Source organism: Carlito syrichta, unplaced genomic scaffold (assembly GCF_000164805.1).
Source record: "Carlito syrichta isolate Samal-C Ts95f unplaced genomic scaffold, Tarsius_syrichta-2.0.1 Scaffold308099, whole genome shotgun sequence".
Lineage (NCBI taxonomy): Eukaryota > Metazoa > Chordata > Mammalia > Primates > Tarsiidae > Carlito > Carlito syrichta.
The window spans coordinates 315169-334238 of record NW_007252195.1 but is presented as its reverse complement, the minus strand read 5'-3'; the positions used below and the strand labels follow the sequence as shown (position 1 = coordinate 334238).

Genomic DNA, 19070 nt, shown 5'->3' with positions numbered 1-19070 from the left:
CTCACCCAGACCTAGGGCACTCAAGGCAGCTCTCAGCCTGTCTGTTAATTTGTTTTTGTGGCAACCTATATCCCAAAAGTGCTATGATGGCACCAGGTTTTGTTCGTTTTTGAGTTGGTGTCTCACTCTGTCACCCAGGCTGGAGTACAGTGGCACGCTCACGGCCGGCCGCTACAGCCTCGATCTGCTAGGTTCCGCCCATCCTTCGGCCTCAGCCTTCCAAGTAGCTGGAACTACAGGCGCATGCCACCTAGACCGGCTAATTTTTTAAAATTTTATTGTAGAGAAGAGGGCTCGCCAAGTTGCCTAGGCTGTCTCGAACCCTGGGCTCAGGCAATTCCCTCACCTCGTCCTCCCAAAGTGCTGGGATTACAGGGGAGAGCCACTGTGGCCGGTATTTTTTTTGCTTTCTTTCTGAGTTGGGGTCAGGCTGGAGTACAGTGGCACTCAAGGCCATTGCAGTCTGGACTTCCTGGGTTGAGATCATCCTTCCGCCTCAGCCTCCCGAGTAGCTGGGACAAGCGGCGCGCGCCATAACGCCCGGCATATTTGTGGGGGGGGGTCGGGTAAGGCTGAGGTCTCGCCATGTTGCCGAGGTTGGTCTGGAACTCCTGGGTTCAAGCGATCCTCCCACCTTGGCCTCCCAAAGTGCTAGGGTTGGAGGAGTGAGCCACCGCGCCGGGCTTGTTTCTGTATGTTTTCCATTCCACTCCCCTGCCTTGCTGCCTTCAACTGATAATCAGACACGTGTCTGGTAAAACTCTCAGGTCTATGTCAAGGCCATTGGTGGCCATCTGTCGAAGGCCACGGAGAAAGGCACTTTCAGGGGTTCCGGGTGAGGCGGCGCACAGGTCGGCATGGAATGACAGTGGCAGCTTCGCTTCCTTCGCCGGCAAACCTTCCAGACCTCAGGCCCAGCCTCCACCCCGCCGTCCCCAGGCCTCGCAGCCCGTTTCCGGCGCCCTCCCTCCCGACCGGCCGGGCGAGCGCAGGGAGACCGGAAGCCCCGGCTGGACCTCAGCACCGCGGAGCCGGCGGCGCGGCGCGCCCGCCCCGGTGCATTGTGGGGATTGTAGTCCGGCTTGAAACCCGCCCGCGGCCCCAAGTCCCGCGACACCGCCTCTCCTCCAAACCCGGCCCCTCGGCCTCTCTCCGGCCTCCGCCGGGTCTCGCGGGCCCGGGCGGGGCTCTCCGGCGCATCAGCGGATTCTCCCCGGGGGCGGAGGCGGAAACCGAGCCCGCTGGGAGGAGGCTCGGCGTGCTCGTGACGCTCGCTCTACATGCTCGTGCGCTTCGCCACCGGCGCGCGCGAGCCCCGGGTCCCCGCGGCGGGCAGCAGCGGCGGCGTCGGTGGAGCGCGGAGGGGGCGGAGGGAGCCCGCGGCGGCGGCGGCGGCGGCGGCGACAGCGACATGGCGGAGACCGTGGCGGACACCCGGCGGCTGATCACCAAGCCGCAAAATCTGAACGACGCCTACGGGCCGCCCAGCAACTTCCTCGAGATCGATGTGAGCAACCCGCAGACTGTGGGGGTCGGCCGGGGCCGCTTCACCACCTACGAGATCAGGGTCAAGGTGAGGCCGCCTCCCCCTCTTCCCCCGCAGAAGTCCCTTCCCCCGACCCGAGAGCGGGGTCCCCCCGGGCCACCACAGGTCGCGAGGCCCCTGCAGGGCAGTGGGGCGCGCCGTCGGCGGGCCGGGGTCGTGAGCCAGGGCCTCCCCTTGGGGCAGGGCTCACGTGGGGGCTGCGGAGCCGGCTCCGCGCAGGCCCTCGGGAAAGGTGCTCGAACGAGAGGGCGTGGGCCGAGCGCCGCCGGCCCCTCTGCAGCTGATGCTGGAATGACACTTGAGTTGGGAAGGGTAGATCTTTCGAGAACCACCGCCCTTCCCCGGGAAGGAAGCGGGATGTCGACGGAGGTAGGGGGCTCGCGCAGAGTGGGCGCCTTTCCCCGCGTTTATCTTCCTGGCGCCTTCCCGGGGTGACCGAGCCCAGCGGGGGGCTCCAGGCCCTTCCCGGGCCACCAAACCCATGCACTTCTTGTGCTCTGCTGGACAGAACTTAAGGGGTGGTCCCAAAAGCCTGGCATATCGGGGATGGAGCTGGGCCAGGCGGTTGGGCGTGGGTGACCTTGGCTTTTCGGGCCATCGCCGCGCTCCAGGCTGAGAGGTGGCACCTGCCGCCGCCGTCCCAAAGGACCCTTGGCTTGAGAGAAGCCCGTTCTGGACTGGTCTTGCTCTCTCCATTTCGAGAGCTGCACTCCACTGAATGAAGGAAGTGGCCGGAGTAAAACACACACAATCTCATAACTGGTATTTGGTGCCGATGAGTAATTCAGATGATGTGAAAAACGCTACTTGAGAAATAGTGCTTCACTTTCACCGTGGAGTTCAGGATTAAAGAACTTGCCGGTGTGTGGAAGCATCTTTAAAGATTAATGACAGAAAACTAATCCAGCTGTTAAAGACGACAACAAATTATTAAAAATTAAGCGTAAGATAATTTTGGCTTTAGAGTAATCAACATTTACATAACAAGTTACCATTAACATTTGAGTGGAGTATTTTCTCCTTATGCACTGTTGTGTGTGTGGTAGAAAAAAACATGCAACAGAAAATTACCATCCTAACCACTGTGAAGTGTACAGTTCAGTATTTACATGGTTATGAAACTTTCACATGGTTGTGAAACTTTAAGGACTTTTAAAAAATGATTCTTAATGTAGTTACTGTGACTACAGAAGAAGTTAATCACCAAATTTTAAGACATAAAGCCCACAGGTTGGTCACTCTGATCACTCTGGTCTCCCCGTGGACGTGGACAATGTGAGCAGTGATTTTAGGGACCCTCCAGGCTCCAGCACCCCTAGGGAAATATAGTCTCCTGTGAGCCTAGCAGAAAAGTGAGGTTTTTTTTTTTAAACTTTTGGAATGATTTTGGATTGACTGTAATATATAGCAGATGGCTCACTAAGAACTTCCTCTTTTGCCCTTATTCACCAGTGTGGTTTTTTTTCCTTGTGCTAAAACAGAACTTGGTATTCCTGTTTCTAAACTTCCATGGCAAGTACTTCCTGTCACACAATTGAATTGGAATCTCCTGCCTCCACTTCCTCTACTTAATGACTTAATGTTTGTCTTGCTGAGGGCATTGTATTCAACAGACTCAAGTAATAAGTTAATCCTCTTTTATACATCTGATACCTTATTACCAAATAGTAGATGTGACACTTAAGCATAAATTGTTTTTGGTGTAATCATTTGCATGTTAAAGGAAATAATCCTTTTTAAGAGTGATTAATGAGTTAGAGAATGAACAAATTATAAACCTACTCTGGTTTTGTTTTTTTGAGTTAGAGTCTCACTGTGTTTGCCCAGACTGGAGTGCAGTGGCCCAAACATGGATCACCGCAGCCTCTTCCTCCTGGGCCCAGGTGATCCTTCTGCCTCGGTCTCCTGTGACCATGCCCAGCTAATTTTTTTTATTTATTGTAGAGACTAGTTCTTGCCAAGTTGTTCAGACTGGTCTTGAAGCCCTGGACTCAGGCAATCCTCTCGCCTCCGCCTCCTAAAGTGCTGGGATTACGGGTATGAGTCACTGCACCCAACCTGGTTTGTATTTTTATATAAACCCAGCTCATTGAGTGTTAAGGACTGTTACAGTAATAAATGCAGGGGTTCTATAAGAAAACATAATTGAATTTTTAATGCTTATGAAATGCCTTTGGGTTTCTCTTAGTATGTAACCGGTTAACTTAAAACTCAGGACACCAAGTAGTAAGACATTAAGCCTTATTTAAGCAGCATATGATTTTTTTAGAATAATTACAGTCCTGTATTAAGATAGAGTGGCCATAAGATGAATAGGTTGGTTATTCTGTAATCTTGTTTCTTATTTTCCAAACTGTTGCTCTCTTCATAGCCCCTGCTGCCTGCATTTTGCTATTGACACATGGAAAACCATTTTATGTTCCAGAATTTGGGCCCTTAAACTCTCTTATAGTTATTCTCTAATTCTGGTCTTGAGAAAAATGTTCAATTTTACAGGATCTGATTGAAATTACTCTAATTCATAGGGTAATTTTATCTGGATGGTGGCACTTTAGAATACAAGTTTCCCAATCTCCATTTATCTTTTGGTTTGAGAATAGTGTTTAAGACTATTAGGATCACTTGATTAGTATCTCTGGGCTTTTGAAAATAATTGGCACAGTGCTAATGTTTTTAAAAATTGTTCTAATGGATAGGTACAGCAGAGAGCACCATAAATGATGAAAGGTTTGGGAAAGCTCAGGGTCTAGGATTATTTAGGCATATTAAAGAGAAGGCTGAGAGGGAAATTTAGTTACTGCTTATGAAGTTTGTGCTATAATATAACTTTAATTTTCTGAAGATTTTAAATTAAGATCCACTAGTGTACCTAGAGACAATTATTCTGAACAGGAATAGAACTAAGGGTTTTTCCTAAGCTCTGAAATAGTCCTGGATCCACAGAATAGATTTATCATTTACTAACATCGTAAGGTACAGAATCGAAGCTCCTCTTCCTCTCTATGAAATAGTCATGTTAATATTAGTACCTACCTCTGAGGACTCACCAAGACAGGCATATAAATTCCCTTAGCATAGTGACTGGCACATAATAGGCACTCCAAAGGCAGCTCTTTATAAAAACAGGTATTTTATTCTCTAAAATAAAGCTTAGAGTCAACTACATCTTCTGTGTGTTAATACACAGTTGAGTTACTAAAAGTGTTGGATTTCCTTATCAAGAGACCTAGTTACCATGGAGATATAACTTTCCTGAGCAAGTATGGTATGAAAGGAAGCCAAGCCGGGCTCGGTGGCTCAGCCTGTAATCCCGCCTTTGGGAGGCTGAGGTGAATGGATTGCCTGAGCCCGCGGGTTCGAGACCCACCTGGGCAGCGAGACCTCATCTCTACAATAAACCAAAAAATCAGCCGGGCTTGGTATCGTATGCCTGTAATTCCAGCTACTCGGAACGCTGAGGCGGAAGGAGCTCTGGAGTCCAGCAGGTCGAGGCTGCGGTGGCTGGGAGCGGCCACTGCACTTCAGTCTGGGCGACAGAGTGAAACTCCCACTCAAAAAAAAAAAAAAAAGAAAGCTGTCTTATTCAGTACTTGACCAGTAGCCTTTTTTTTTTTTGAGTTGGAGTCTCACTATTGCCCAGACTGGACCTGCTGGGCTCAGGTGATCCTTCCACCTCAGCCTTCCAAGTTGCTGGAACTACAGGCGCATGCCACCATGCCTGGCTAATTTTTTGATTTATTGTAGAGATGAGGTCTCGCCAGGTTGTCCTGGCTGGTGCCTATAATCCCAGCACTTTGGGAGGCAGAGGCGAGAGGATTGCCTGAGACCATAGGTTCGAGACCGGCCTGGGCAACTTGGCGAGAAATTAAAAAAATTAAAAGAAATTAAAAAAATTAGCTGAGCATGGTGGCACAAGCCTGTAGTTCCAGCTACTTGTAAGGCTAAGGCAGAAGGATCGCCTGAGCCCAGCAGGTCGAGGCTGTGATAGCCGTGAGAGCATGCCACTGCACTCCAGTCTGGGCGACAGAGTGTGACTCCAGCTAAAAAAAAAAACAAACCAGTATATTAAAACCTTTATTATCTACAGCCTAGCAGTGGGGCATCCTCAAGTGTCCAAACCCTTTGAAGGAATGTTGGCACCCTTGAGACCTGGGGTCTGCCCTCACTAATTCACAGGAGGTAAGATGCACCCAGGAAGAATGGGCAGCTGAAAAGAGCTATTAAATTCTGTGCTATGATAAGGTCATTTGGAGCAAAAGTGTGTTACCAGTTGGCTAACGGTGCTTATAGAAGGCGAGCCTTTTCCTGTATATGTTACAACTGAAAACGAAGGCATTTGTCACTTGAGTATCTATCATGTGCAAGGCATTGGACTATAGATAGAAAATTAGACGTTGGAGGTAACTGAGTGGAGGAGTTCAATTTCCTGTTTTGTAGGTGTAGAAGCTGAGGACCCTCTTGATCCTTGCCTCCTCTCTGCCCTTTCCTGGTTTTATGCTGCAGGCCTGGACTACTTGCATCTCCCAGTTAAGCTGAATCCAGGCCTTTGCACACACTTCCTCCTCTGGTAAAACAGCCTTCCTCCATTAGCCTCCTCTGGTCACCATACTTATCCTGCAGGCCTCAGCCTTAATGTCCCCTTTTTTAGAGATTTTGCTGATCTCTTGACTCTAGGCTGGATTTCCTTCCTGTGTGCCCTGAAAGCCGTATTAGGATTGAATTGGTTTGCTTGTCTGTGACTTCCTGTATCTCCCATTGTAAATGTCTTAGTGGACAGTGACTTATAATCACCCTTACTCAACTCCCAACACTGCTTGGCACATAATGGACACTTACCAATAAATGAAGTCAGTAAATGGCTCACACCTTTAATTCCAGCACTTTGGGAGGCAGAGGCAAGAGGATTGCCTGAGCCCAGCAGTTCAAGACCAGTCTGGACAACTTGGCGAGACCTCGTTTCTACAGTTAAAAAAAAAAAATAGCTGGGTGTGGTGGCGCACGCCTGTGGTTCCAGCTATTTGTAAGGCTGAGGCAGAAGGATCACCTGAACCCAGCAGGTTGAGGCTGTGGTGGCTGTGATCATGCCACTGCTCTCCAGCCTGGGCGACAGTGAGACTCCGACTCAAAAATAAAGTTTAGAGAAGTTAACTTGCCCAGGGTCACAGCTGTTAAATGGCAAAATTGGAATTGGAATCTAGATTTTCTGAACTTCAGAAATTATACTTTTTCTTCAGCCCTCATTGAACTGAGTTCAGATCACCTGGGGAGCTTTGGAAACCATTAAGAGTCTCCTTTAATCGGGATGGTGTGAGGTTTGGGCAGTGATAGTTTAAAAAGCACCCCAGTAGGAGCACTTTACTGATACTCAAGCGAGGGTTTCTCCTGCTGGGCACTGTGATCTCTGTCTTCCTGAGAAATGATAGGTGGTAGAGAAGTAGAAAAATACATAGAGGCACAATGGTTTGTAGCTTTGATGGTTTTTTTTTTTTTTTTTTAAAGCAAATTCTAAAATAGTAAAACAAAATGAATAGCAGCTCCTGACAGCAGAAGGAAAAACAGGGACATTTGTCAAAGGTAGAAAACTTTTTGGAAGGGAGGCAATTTAAGTATTAGCTGAAATGGCTGGGCTTGGTGGCTCACACCTGCCAGAATCCCAGCACTTTGGGAGACAGAGCTGGGTGGATTGCTTGAACCCAGGAAATCAAGACCAGTTTGGGCAACATGGCGAGACCTCATCTCTACAAAAAGAAAATCGTAAAATAACCCTGTGTGGTGGCATGGGCCTAGTAATCCCAGCTACTCGGGATGCTGAGGTGAAAGGATCACCTAAGTTCAGGAAGTAGAGGCTGCTGTGAGCCATGATCGTCGTGATCATGCTGCTGCGCTCCAGCCTGGGCAACAAGAGTGAGACCCTGACTCAATAAATAAATAAATGTTAGCAGAAAGCATACCAGTCTCTACAGCTTAGCTTTTTGGGAGGAAGGGGAAGCACTGACTGTATTCACCCAAGCCAGATATTTTTGCTCCTGTCTTGCAAAGTCTATATCTGTATCCCTGAATAATAATCATGAAAATAAGTCAGAAGTCAAAAAAAGAAAAAATGTGTATTCATCTGGGAAATAAACTTTTTTTTTTTTTGAGTTGGAGTCTCACTCTGTCGCCCAGACTGGAGTGCAGTGGCCGCACCCAGCCACTGCAGCCTCGCCCTGCTGGGCTCCGGTGATCCTTCCACCTCTGCCTTCCAAGTAGCCGGAACTACAGGCGCGCATTACCACATCTGGCTAATTTTTGATTTATTGTAGAGATGAGGTCTCGCCAAGTTGCCCAGGCGGGTCTGAGCCACCGAACCCGGCTCAACTTTTTTTTTTAAAGAGAATCTTGCTCTGTCACCTAGGCTGAAATGCAGTGGTGCAATTTTAGCTCACTGTAAACTCAAACTCCTGGGCTCAAGCCATCCTTCCACCTCTGCCTCTTCAGTACTGTGACTACAGGTGTTTGCCTTCACATCTGGCTAATTTTTAAATATTTTGTAGACATGGGTGTCTCACTGTGTTCCAGGCTGGTCTTGAACTCCTGGCCTCAAGCAGTTCTCCCATTGGGAGCCACTGCTTCAGGCCTGAACTTTTTGGGGGAGGGGGATGGGGTTTCATTTTATAAACATTACCACTCTACACCTTTAAAAGGGAAAGTCTAAAATGGTTAACTTTTAGTTATCCCAATGACCCTGTGTAATAGAGGTTTTTCTCTGCTGCTTACCTTCATAATCATGCTTACCTCCTCTGCCTCTTAAAAAAGCACTATGCCAGGTGCCATGGCTCATGCCGGTAATCCCAGCACTTTGGGCGACTGAGGCAGAACTGCTTGTGTCCAGGAGTTCACGACAAGCTTGGGCAACATTATGAGACCTTACCATTACAGAAACATAAAAAAATTAGTTGGGCATGGTGACAAGCGCATGTAGTCCCAGCTACTCAGAAGGCTGAAGCGGAAGGATCACCTGAGCCCAGAAGTCAAGGCTGCAGTGACTAGCTGTGATCATGCTACTGCACTGCAGCCTAGGCAGCAGAATGAGACTCCATTACAGAAAGCAAAAAGGTACTAGACCATTATTATTAGATGTTATTATTTGATGTTTGTACTACATTATACTGCTTACATGTATGCAGAGTCAGCAATTTTTGGAACATTAGGTAAGAAAGATGGTATCCAAGGCAGTCCTTCTGCCTCAGCCACCTGAGTAGCTGGGAATACAGGCACGTGGGATCACACCTAGCTACTTTTTAAATATTTTGTAGCGATTAGGTCTCCTATGTGACTCAGGCTGGTCTCAAACTGCTGGGCTCAAGCAATTCTCTCATCTCAGTCTCTTAGAGTGCTGGGTTTACAGGTATGAACCACCGTGACCAGCCTTGTTTTGTGTTCTTTCAAGTTAACCCCCTACATAATATGGCAGTATACCATTATAGAAGTTTTTTTTTTTTGAGCTGAAATCTCACTCTGTCGTCCAGGTTGGAGTGCAGTGGCACACTCCCAGCCACTGCAGCCTTGACCTGCTGGCCTCAGGTGATCCTTCTGCCTCAGCCTTCCAAGTAGCTGGAATTACAGGCACGCGCCACCATACCTGGCTAATTTTTTTAAAAGTTTATTGTAGAGATGAGGTCTTCCCAAATTGCCCCGATTGGTCTTGAACCCGTGAGCTCAGGCAATCCTTTCACCTTGGCCTCCCAAAGTATTGGGATTTTAGGTGTGAGCCACTGTGCCTGGCCTGAAATCATTTTAAATATTTAAATATCTGGATTATAGAAAGGGGTTATGTTGTAACTGGTATCGATTCTCTAAATTACAATAGTAAATTAACGATTTTTATCTTAGTTTAGAAAGGCAGATGATATTGATATACTTACGTTGGAATAAATTGTAATTTTAGAGCTATTTGCTCAGACATCAGAATATGATTTGTATCTGAAATCTGTTTGCTCAGTTATCTTCCTCAAGACATCTAATCAATTTCTTTTCTATCTGAATTTTTTTTTAGATTTGTTAACTAAAATTTGAGTAGCTCCAGCGAACCATTTGCTTCTTCGAGCACTTGGGAATGCTAAGCGTAATAAAACGTGGTTGCCACATTCAGTTAGCTCGCACCAACCTGAAATAGGACTAGAGAATTTCTCTGATCAGTTTCCCTAAACCTGTCCAATAAATAAGTATTTATGAACTATCCGCCAAATGTAGCCTGTGCTAGATATTTGGCTAGAGGAGTCATAAGGCATGTTTAACCTAGAGAAGCGTACAGGCTGGAGACAGGAGAACAGTGGAGTCTGTTCAGTTTGGCAGCACTTGGCAACAATGTGCGTCATGTCCAGTGGGAACCCTTTTCTGTCCTGAGGGCCCAGGAGTGCATGAGGGCTGAGGTGGGCTAGCAGTATGCTAGGCAGAAGGAACACCTGTCTTTTTTGTCATTCACTGCCAACATTTGATGTTGTCAATGACTTGCCAAGGTTATAAAATAATAATACTGGGTTCTGATCAATTTATGCCATGGGACCCCTTATTTACTGTCTGACACAAACAGTTTTCTCTACCTCTTTTCTTATCCTTTTTTTTTTTGAGTTAGAATCTTACTCTGTTGCTCAGGCTGGAGTGCAGTGGCATGCTTATGGCCACCACGGCCTCGACCTGCTGGGTTTGAGTGATTCTTCCATCTCTGCTTTCCAAGTGGCTGGTACTACAGGCTTGTGTTTACCACACCCAGCTAATTTTTTTATTTATTGTAGAGACGAGGTCTCACCAAATTGCCAGGCTGACCTTGAACCCCTTGGCTCAGGCAGTCTTCTCACCTCCACCTGCCAAAGTGCTGGGATTACAGGCATGAGCCAGGGAACCCAGCTCATTTGTTTTGTTTTAAGTAACTCTTAAGCATCTGGAGGGTTCAGACAACATGGTAGCTGCTTTTACCCTGTGTTTTCTCTGATATTGTTTATCTTACTGCCTCTTCTTAGAAAGTGAAATTAATCTTATTTCCAGTTAAAACAGATCATAGAAATAGACCACTTAATAATTCTTACTTAATCATTTTCAGTTTCAACCTAACCATGGTTTATGATATAGCTGAGAAAGTCTGCCTGATCTTCCGTACTTAACCCTGATGATGATCCCTTATTCCTATTGCCAAAAGCGAATCCAGCATGGTGGTATGGGCTTGTAGTCCCAGCTACTCAGGAGGCAGAGGCGAGAGGATTGCTTGAGGTCAGGAATTCAAGGCTGCAGTGAGCTGTGATAGCACCACTGCACTCCAGCCTGGATGACAGAGTGAGACCTGTCTTGTAAGAAAGTGAGCGAGAGGGAGGGAGAGAGGGAGATCTAATCCAAATATATGCACATTGTCCAAATACAGTGTACATGTGTGCGCTACCCAGTATTAGTTAGCAGTGTGTGTCAACCCACCCCAGAACTTCATGGCTTACGACAGGGGTTTATTTCCCACCACTCAGCCACTCTGTGGGTTGACTGGGCAGTTCCTCTGCTGGTTTTTGCCTTTGCTCACTTGTGTGGCTGTTATCAGTTAGGAAGTTGGCATGTCTGGCATTTGATGCTGGCTGTCCCTGGGTTGCCTAATTCTATTCTGCATAGCCTCTTGCTCTCCAGTATTCTGGCTTCTCTATATGGTAGGCGCAGAATAGCAGTCTAAGAGGTTGAAGGTGGAAGCGATAAGATCTTGAGTTATAGGCTTCGAAATGTGCTTCTCACTTCTACCACACTTAGTTGGCAAAGCAAGTCATAAGACCAGTGTGGAGTCTCAGTGTGTGGGGAAATAGATTCTTCCACCTTTTGATGGAAGTAGCTTCCAAGAACTTGTGGCAGCATTTATCTACCACCAAGTACTCACTCTCCAAATGTTATAGTTAGGCAGCACCTGTGATCATGGTAGGGAAAAGAATGACTCCCCAAAACTGTACATGTCCTGACACCTGGAACCTGTGGATATATTACCTTACTGGCAAAAATGACTTTGCAGATGTGACTCAGTGAAGGAACTTGAGATGGGGAGATGGTTCTGAAGTAACCAGCTGGGACCAGTGCAGTCACAAGGGTCCTTACATGTGAAGTAGGGAGGCAGGAAGTCAGAGAAGATACAGCAGTTTGGGAGGGGCACGCCTCAGTCAACAAGGGTACCTATATAATGAGCATTTGTATACCTAACCCTGAATTGTACCCCACATCTTTAAAAAATTTTTTTTTTAAGTTACAACAATGGAATAGAGGTTGCAGGAATAGAATTACTCACTTTGAAGATGGTGGAAGGGACCACAAGCCAAGGAATGCAGGCAGTCTCTAGAAACCAGAACAGGCCAGGAAACAGATTATCTCCTAGATCCTTCAGAAGGAGCTCGGCTCTGCTCTTGCCTTGATTTAACCAAATTAGACCTATTTTGGACTTCTGACCTCCAAAACTTTTTTTTTCCTTTTCTTTTAAAGAAAAACTCCTGACCTTAAACTGTCCTCCTGCCTCAGCGTATCAAAGTGCTGGGATTACAGGTGTGAGCCACCATGCCTGGCCTCAAAACTTTTAATTTGTGTGGTTTTAAGCTACTCAGTGTGTGGTAATGTGTTACAGCAGCAGTAGGAACCTAATAGCAATGGCCATGCCCCTGTCCTAAAGATCATTTCCAACAAAAAATGATACTAAGAGAATGAGAGTCAGTGGGGGCTACATCTGGGCCTGACTCTGAGCTTTTCTTCTTCTCAATCAGAATCGAGCACCACCAGCTCTCGTCTGTCTTCTAGTTCACCAAGATGCTTTGCCAAAGATGTTATAAATTTTTGTTCTCATGGGAAAAAGTTGAGTATTCATCTTAACAGGAAGTAGAGGCATTGGTTTTTCCAAATTAAACAGAAAATTATTATTATTATTACTATTATTATTTAAGTCGGAGTCTCTGCTCAGGTGATCCTTCTGCCTCAGCCTTCCAAGTAGCTAGAACTACAGGCACACACCACCACACCCAGCTCCTTTTTTTTTGATTTATTGTAGAAACAAGGTCTTGCCATGTTGCTTGGACTGGTCTCGAACCCCTGAGTTCAGGCAATCCTCTTGCCTCAGCCTCCCAAAGTGCTAAGATTACAGGTGTGAGCCACTATGCCTGACTTAAAGAGAAAATTATTAAAAGGTGAAGTCACTTTGGTTATCCATGTCAAGGTTGTAATAATGGTAACTGTGATCATTTCTTTTTTTTTTTAAAGGCTGGGTGTAAGAGAAAAACCATATCATCTTTGATACAGTTGTTTATCCTTGCTCTTATGATCTGGTGCCCTTGTATGAGAGAGATGGCTAACTTCTAAGACTTGACAAATGTAAGGTTACAAATGCCAGGTGATGGATATCTTAGGTTTTTGGCTCTTGATTAAAATTTAACTTAGAAAAGATTTCATACTTAATGGCCGGCCCTTTGAACCACCATAATTTCAAGCAAAGTTATAAGAAACTATAGTTATTTTTCATTCACTACACCCATGAGGAGAAGGGTACTTTGACATTTGCAACTTGTGATCCTAAGACTCAAAGTCTAAAATATATTTAAGTATTTCAGGCAATAAATATAAAACTATATATTTCTTCTCATGTCACATGATTTTTGTTTGCTTTTTTCCTATTTTGAGAAGTCTGCACCATAACTTCAAGCAGTCATTTAAAATGAACAAGAATAATGTTTTTGTTTTTGTTTTTTTGAATAAGAGTCTCATTTTGTCACCCAAGCTGGAGTGCAGTGGCATGCTCACGACCACCACAGCCATGATCTGCTGGGCTCAGGCAATCCTTCTGCTTCAGCCTTCCAAGTAGCTGGAACCACAGGCGTGTGCCACCACGCCCAGCTGATTTTTTGATTTATTGTCTCACTATGTTGCCCAGGCAGGTCTTGAACCCCTGAGCTCAGATAATCCTCTCACCCCCACCTCCCAAAGTGCTGCGATTACAGGCGTGATCCACCATGCTCAGTGAAACTTATTTTCTTGATAGGAACATTTTATTACTTTAGAGAGTTGGACACACGTTTATAGGCCATACGTTACTTAGACTGGAGCTTAACTAGCAGTGGGCTGGGTGAGAATAAAGGATGCCTGTCAGAGGGCTTAGTGCCTTACTTCTTGCTCTCCAGTCCTGCCCAGGTTGGCATTCAAGATGGAAATGTCTGGTTCCAGACAATTTGGCTAGATCTACTTTCTTGTCTGTTGCGAACCCCCACTCTCCTGAGGTTTAGCTAAGAGATCCTGCAGTGATGTCTTGTTCTGCAACCAGTTGGCACCTTGTATAGGCCACTTTTGTCCTTTAATACATGCATTGCTATATTCTTCCCAGAAACACCTTAAATTGGTGAGGAGGCGGGGAGGGCCGTCCTGAACAAGCTGCAACGCAGAATCAACTCCAGTTGTAGTGTCATTGAAGTGCCAGGGACTTTCATTTTTATAACTTCCTAATTTAAATTCTTGATTGTTGAACAAGTAAACAAATATAAAGATTGAATTGTTGCAAAATTTTGGTGAGTTTTTATGACTTGTGGTTCTGATTAGTGTTTTTACTAGATTCACCTGACTTTATTTTTTTTATTTTTGAGTCAGGGCTTCACTTTGTTGCCCAGGCTGGTGGTATATAGTGGCCTGATCACAACTTAACCACAGCCTCAAACTCCTGGACTCAAATGATCCTCATGCCTCAGCCTCCCAAGTTTCTGGGATTATAGGCATGCACCACTGCGTTGGCTAATTTTTGTATTTTTTGTAGAGACGAAGTCTCGTTACATAGCCCAGGCTGGTCTTGAACTCCTGGGTTCAAGCAATCCTCCTGCCTCGGCCTCCTAAAGTGCTGGGGTTACAGGCATTAGCCACTGCGTCCAGTTTACCTGACTTTATTAAAAGAGCACAGTTTCTTACCAGTATCATGTGGTTTCAGAGATAGCTCAGCAGTTTTTTATCAGTATTGCTAGGAATTCTTATTCTATGCCAGTATCTGCAGAGAAATTTTGTTCTTTTAATTCAGTTGTCATTGTTTATTACTCTTAATTCCCACATTTGCCCTGACGTTATATTTTGCTTCTCTCATTCTGCGTCAGTCCTTGTACAGGGCATACTTTTTTTTTTTTTTGAGTTGGAGTCTCACTCTGTTGCCCAGACTGGAGTGCAGTGGCCGCTCTCGGCCACTGCAGCCTTGACCTGCTAGGCTCCGGTGATCCTTCCGCCTCAGCCTTCCGAGGAGCTGGAACTACAGGCGCGTGCTACCACGCCCAGCTAATTTTTTGATTTATTGTAGAGATGAGGTCTCGCCTGCCCAGGCAGGTCTCGAACCCACGGGCTCAGGCAGTCCACTCACCTCACCCTCCCAAAGGCGCGGGATTACAGGCTGAACCACCGAGCCCGGTAGGGCATACTTCTACCCACCAGCAGAGGACATGATTTATATCTCATTTTCTTGTCAGGTTTGATCTAAGCACCTAGGCCATCTTTCCCTATCCTGTGATGGTAGGTAGACCTTAGTATTTGGGGTGGAGGGGCAGAGGGAGGCTGTGTCTGTGGAACAAAACTTGTATTGAGTACAGTACCTGTGCACCAGAGACTTTGTTCTTTGGGAACCTGTACTACTGTTTTTGTTCTTGAGGAATGCCCATGGCGATTTTCTTAACCCCTCGAAACCTGTTGCCCATTCTGAAGATGAGAATGGCAGTGCTTTCCTCAGAGTTACACAAGAATGGAGTGATGCATGTTATGAACTTTAAGTGCTACTTAATTTTATTCATTATTAGTTGCTGTTATCATCATGTCATCGTCGTCGTCGTCATTATCTGAGAGTCCCTCCAGTTTTTTCACACTATCAAAAGAGGGTGTGGTGGCTCATACCTGTCATCCCAACACTTTGGGAGGCCGAGGCGAGAGGAGTGCCTGAGCCCATGGGTTTGAGACTAACCTGGGCAACTTGGTGAGACCTCATCTCTACAATAAAGGAAAAATTTCTGGGTGTGGTGGTGCACGCCTGTGGTTCCAGTAACTTGGAAGGATTGCCTGATCCCAGCAGGTAGAGGCTGCGGTGGCTGTGAGCGTGCCATTGCACTCCAGCCTGGGTGACGGAGTGAGACTCTGACTCAAAAAAAAAAAGGACGGAGCTACTGATTTTAGTAAATGATTAGCTTTCTGACATAAGGAGCCAGACATGTATTTTTCCCTAAAGTCTCTGATTTCTCATTAGGGTGTACTTAAGGCAAGGTCAGGGCTCTTAGGAATCCCTTACTTATATTCTCATGGAATCTATTCCTTTAAATGTGGGTATTCTGGGGACTGATGTGGTGATAGTTGCATAACAATATGAATGTGCTTAAGACCACACAACTCTGTACATTTAAAAATGGTTAAAATGGTAAGTTTTATGTGTATTTTACCACAGTAATAAAAAACGTGGAAACAGAAATGGGGGGTGGGGGCAGTCATTGTTTAGTTTCTCTAATCTGTTCAAATTCCCAAAGCAGGGAGAATGTAGTTCTTTACGACCTTTTGCAAAGTCTCTCAGTCCTTACTCTTTTATTCTATCTTAAAGTCTATTTTATCTAATTTTTTTTTTTTTAGTTGGAGTCGCACTCTGTTACCCAGCCTAGAGTGCAGTGGGCTCGGGGATCCTTCCGCCTCAGCCTTCCAAGTAACTGGAACTACAGGCATGCACCACCACATCTGGCTAATTACTTGATTTATTGTAGAGATGAGGCCTTGCCAAGTTGCCAGGCTGGTCTTGAACCCGTGAGCTCAGGCAGTCCTCTCACCTTAGCCTCCCAAAGTGCTGGGATTATAGGCATGAGCTACCACGTCTGGCTGTTTTTGAATTGGGGTCTCAATTTGTCACCCAGGCTTGATTGCAGTGGCATCATCATGGCTTATTGCAACCTCTACCTCCTGGGTTCAGGCGATCCTTCTTCCTTAGCCTCCCAAATAGCTGAGATGGTAGGCATGTGACAGCACACCCAGGTTATTATTTTATTTTTTATAGACAAGATCTTGCTGTGTTGTCAGACTGGTCTCTTACTTCTGGCTTCAAGCAGTCCTCCTGCCTTGGCCTCCCAAAGTACTGTGGTTACAGGTGTGAGCCACCGCTCCTGGCTTATCTGATATTAATATAATCACTCCAGCTTTCTTTTCCTTTTTCTTTTTCTATTTTTAAGTCGGGGTCTTGCTCTGTCACCCAGGAGGAGTACACTGGGCCCAGACCATCCTTCTGCCTCAGCTTCTTGAGTAGCTGGGACTATTGGTGTGTGCCAGCTAGTTTTTTTATTTTCTGTAGAAACAAAGTCTCACTATGTTGTCCAGGCTGGGTTTGAACTCATGGGCTCAAGCAATTCTTTCACCCTCCCAAGTGCTGGGATTACAGGTGTGAGCCACTGCACCTGGCTATCCTGTTTGCTTAAGGTTATTTGCAGCGTATATAATTTTCCATTTATTCACTTTTAACCATTTTGGCTTTTGATCTTTAGCGTGTCACTTGTAGGTGGATATGATAGGATCGCTTTTCTAATCCAGTATGACAATCTCTACTTTTGGATTAGAATGTTTAATTTCTTTACATTTAGTGAAATTACTAAATGGCATTTATGTTTTTTTTTTTCTTGAGTCGGAATCTCACTCTGTCGCCCAGGCTGGAGTGCGGTGGCACATTCACGGCCACCGCAGCCTCAACCTGCTGGGCTCAGGCGATCCTTCCACTTCAGCTTTCCAAGTAACTGGATCTACAGGTATGCACCACCATGGCCAGCTAATTTTTTTATTGTAGAGACGAGGTTTCGCCAAGTTGCCCAGGCTGGTCTCGAACCCTTGGGCTCAGGCAGTCCTCTCGCCTCTGCTTCCCAATGTGCTGGGATTACAGACGTGTACCACCGTGCCTGACTGTATAGGTATTTTTTAGCATACCATTTTAATTCCGTGGTGTTTTTCTTTTACTTTTTAAAACATTAGTGTTATTAGTGGCTAGTCTAGGAATTATAGCGTGCCTCGGCTTTTCCCAATGCATTTCAGAGTCATATTCATCTACTTCCAGTAAATATAGGGACTGCTCCGGATCCCTCCACAGTCCCCCCTTCCTTTGTGCTATTGCTACATGTATATTACATCTTTTTTTTTTTTTGAGTTGGCATCTCACTCTGTCGCCCAGACTGGAGTGCAGTGGCCGCTCCCGGCCACCGCAGCCTCGACCTGCTGGACTCCGGCGATCCTTCCGCCTCAGCCTTCCGAGGAGCTGGAACTACAGGCGCGCGCTACCATGTCGGCTGATTTTTTGATTTATTGTAGAGATGAGGTCTCGCTGCCCAGGCAGGTCTCGAACCCGCGGGCTCAGGCAATCCGCTCACCTCAGCCTCCCAAAGGCGCGGGATTACAGGCTGAGCCACCGAACCCGGCTACATCTTTATAAATAAGACCAATAATACAGCCTTACGAAGCTGTCTTTTTAATCAACTAAGAGAAGAATATAGAAAAATAGATACTTATCTATGTAATTGCTTTTATTGCTGCTCTTTATTTCTCCATGTGGATTCCTGTTACCATCTGGTATCATTATTTTCAGCCATAAGTGCGTTGTTTAATATTATTCTTTTTTTTCCCCCCGAAGTTCATGTCAGATGGGTATTATACGACATCATTAACAAGGTTTGAGGGAGGCATGTTGAAAACCCAGTTGTCACGAACTACAAAAGGGTCTCTTTGGTATTTATTATAAGGCAGGTTTGCTACCTATGAAATCTTAGTCTCTGTTCATCTGGGAATGTCTTATTTTTTTTTAATTTTTGAAGGATAGTTTTGTGGGATGTGTTAGTTTTTTTTACCACAAATGTAGCACCTTAAAACACCACGGAGCAGGGTGCAATGGCTCATGCCTATAATTCTAGCACTTTGGAGCAGAGGTGAGAGGATTGCATGAGCCCATGTTTTTGAGATCAGCCTGGGCAGCCTGATGAGACCTCATCTCTACAATAAATCTTAAAATTAGCTGAGTGTGGTGGCACACGCCTGTAGTTTCATCTACTTGGAAGGTTGAGGCAGAAGGCTCACCTGCGCCCAGCAGGTCAAGGCTGCGGTGGCCATGAGCATGTCACTGTACTCCAGTCTGGGCGACAGAGTGAGACTCTGACTCAAAAAATACACCACCAAACTGAATGTGGTGGAGCGCACCTATAGTCCCAGCTACATGGGAGGCTGAGGCAGAAAGATCACTTGAGCCAGGAGTTCAAGGTTGTACTGTGCTGGGATTGTGCCTATGAATAGCCACTGACTCTAGCCTGGGCAAAAAGTGAGACCTCATCTCTTAAAAAAAATTTTTTTTGATCCGGGCTCGGTGGCTCAGCCTTTGGGAGGCTGAGGTAAGTGGATTGCCTGAGCCCGCGGGTTCGAGACCCGCCTGGGCAGCGAGACCTCATCTCTACAATAAATAAAAAAAAATCAGCCAGGTGTGGTAGCACATGCCTGTAATTCCAGCTCCTCGGAAGGCTGAGGTGGAAAGGAT

The 19070-nt window shown here is 46.0% G+C and overlaps 1 protein-coding gene across 4 annotated transcripts in view; it reads left to right on the top strand.

Moving 5' to 3' along the window:
* The first annotated feature begins 1118 nt into the window (after positions 1 to 1118).
* SNX3 (sorting nexin 3) overlaps positions 1119 to 19070 on the top strand; it is a 53985-nt gene continuing 36033 nt past the window's right edge. The window contains exon 1 of one of the 4 annotated variants that reach the window (XM_008064890.2): positions 1119 to 1573. In XM_008064890.2, coding sequence (XP_008063081.1) covers positions 1412 to 1573 — 162 coding nt within the window. In that variant the 5' untranslated portion in view covers positions 1119 to 1411. The remainder of the gene's footprint in view (positions 1574 to 19070) is intronic. The other 3 variants (XM_021715970.1, XM_021715969.1, XM_021715971.1) reach the window with 3 other exon arrangements.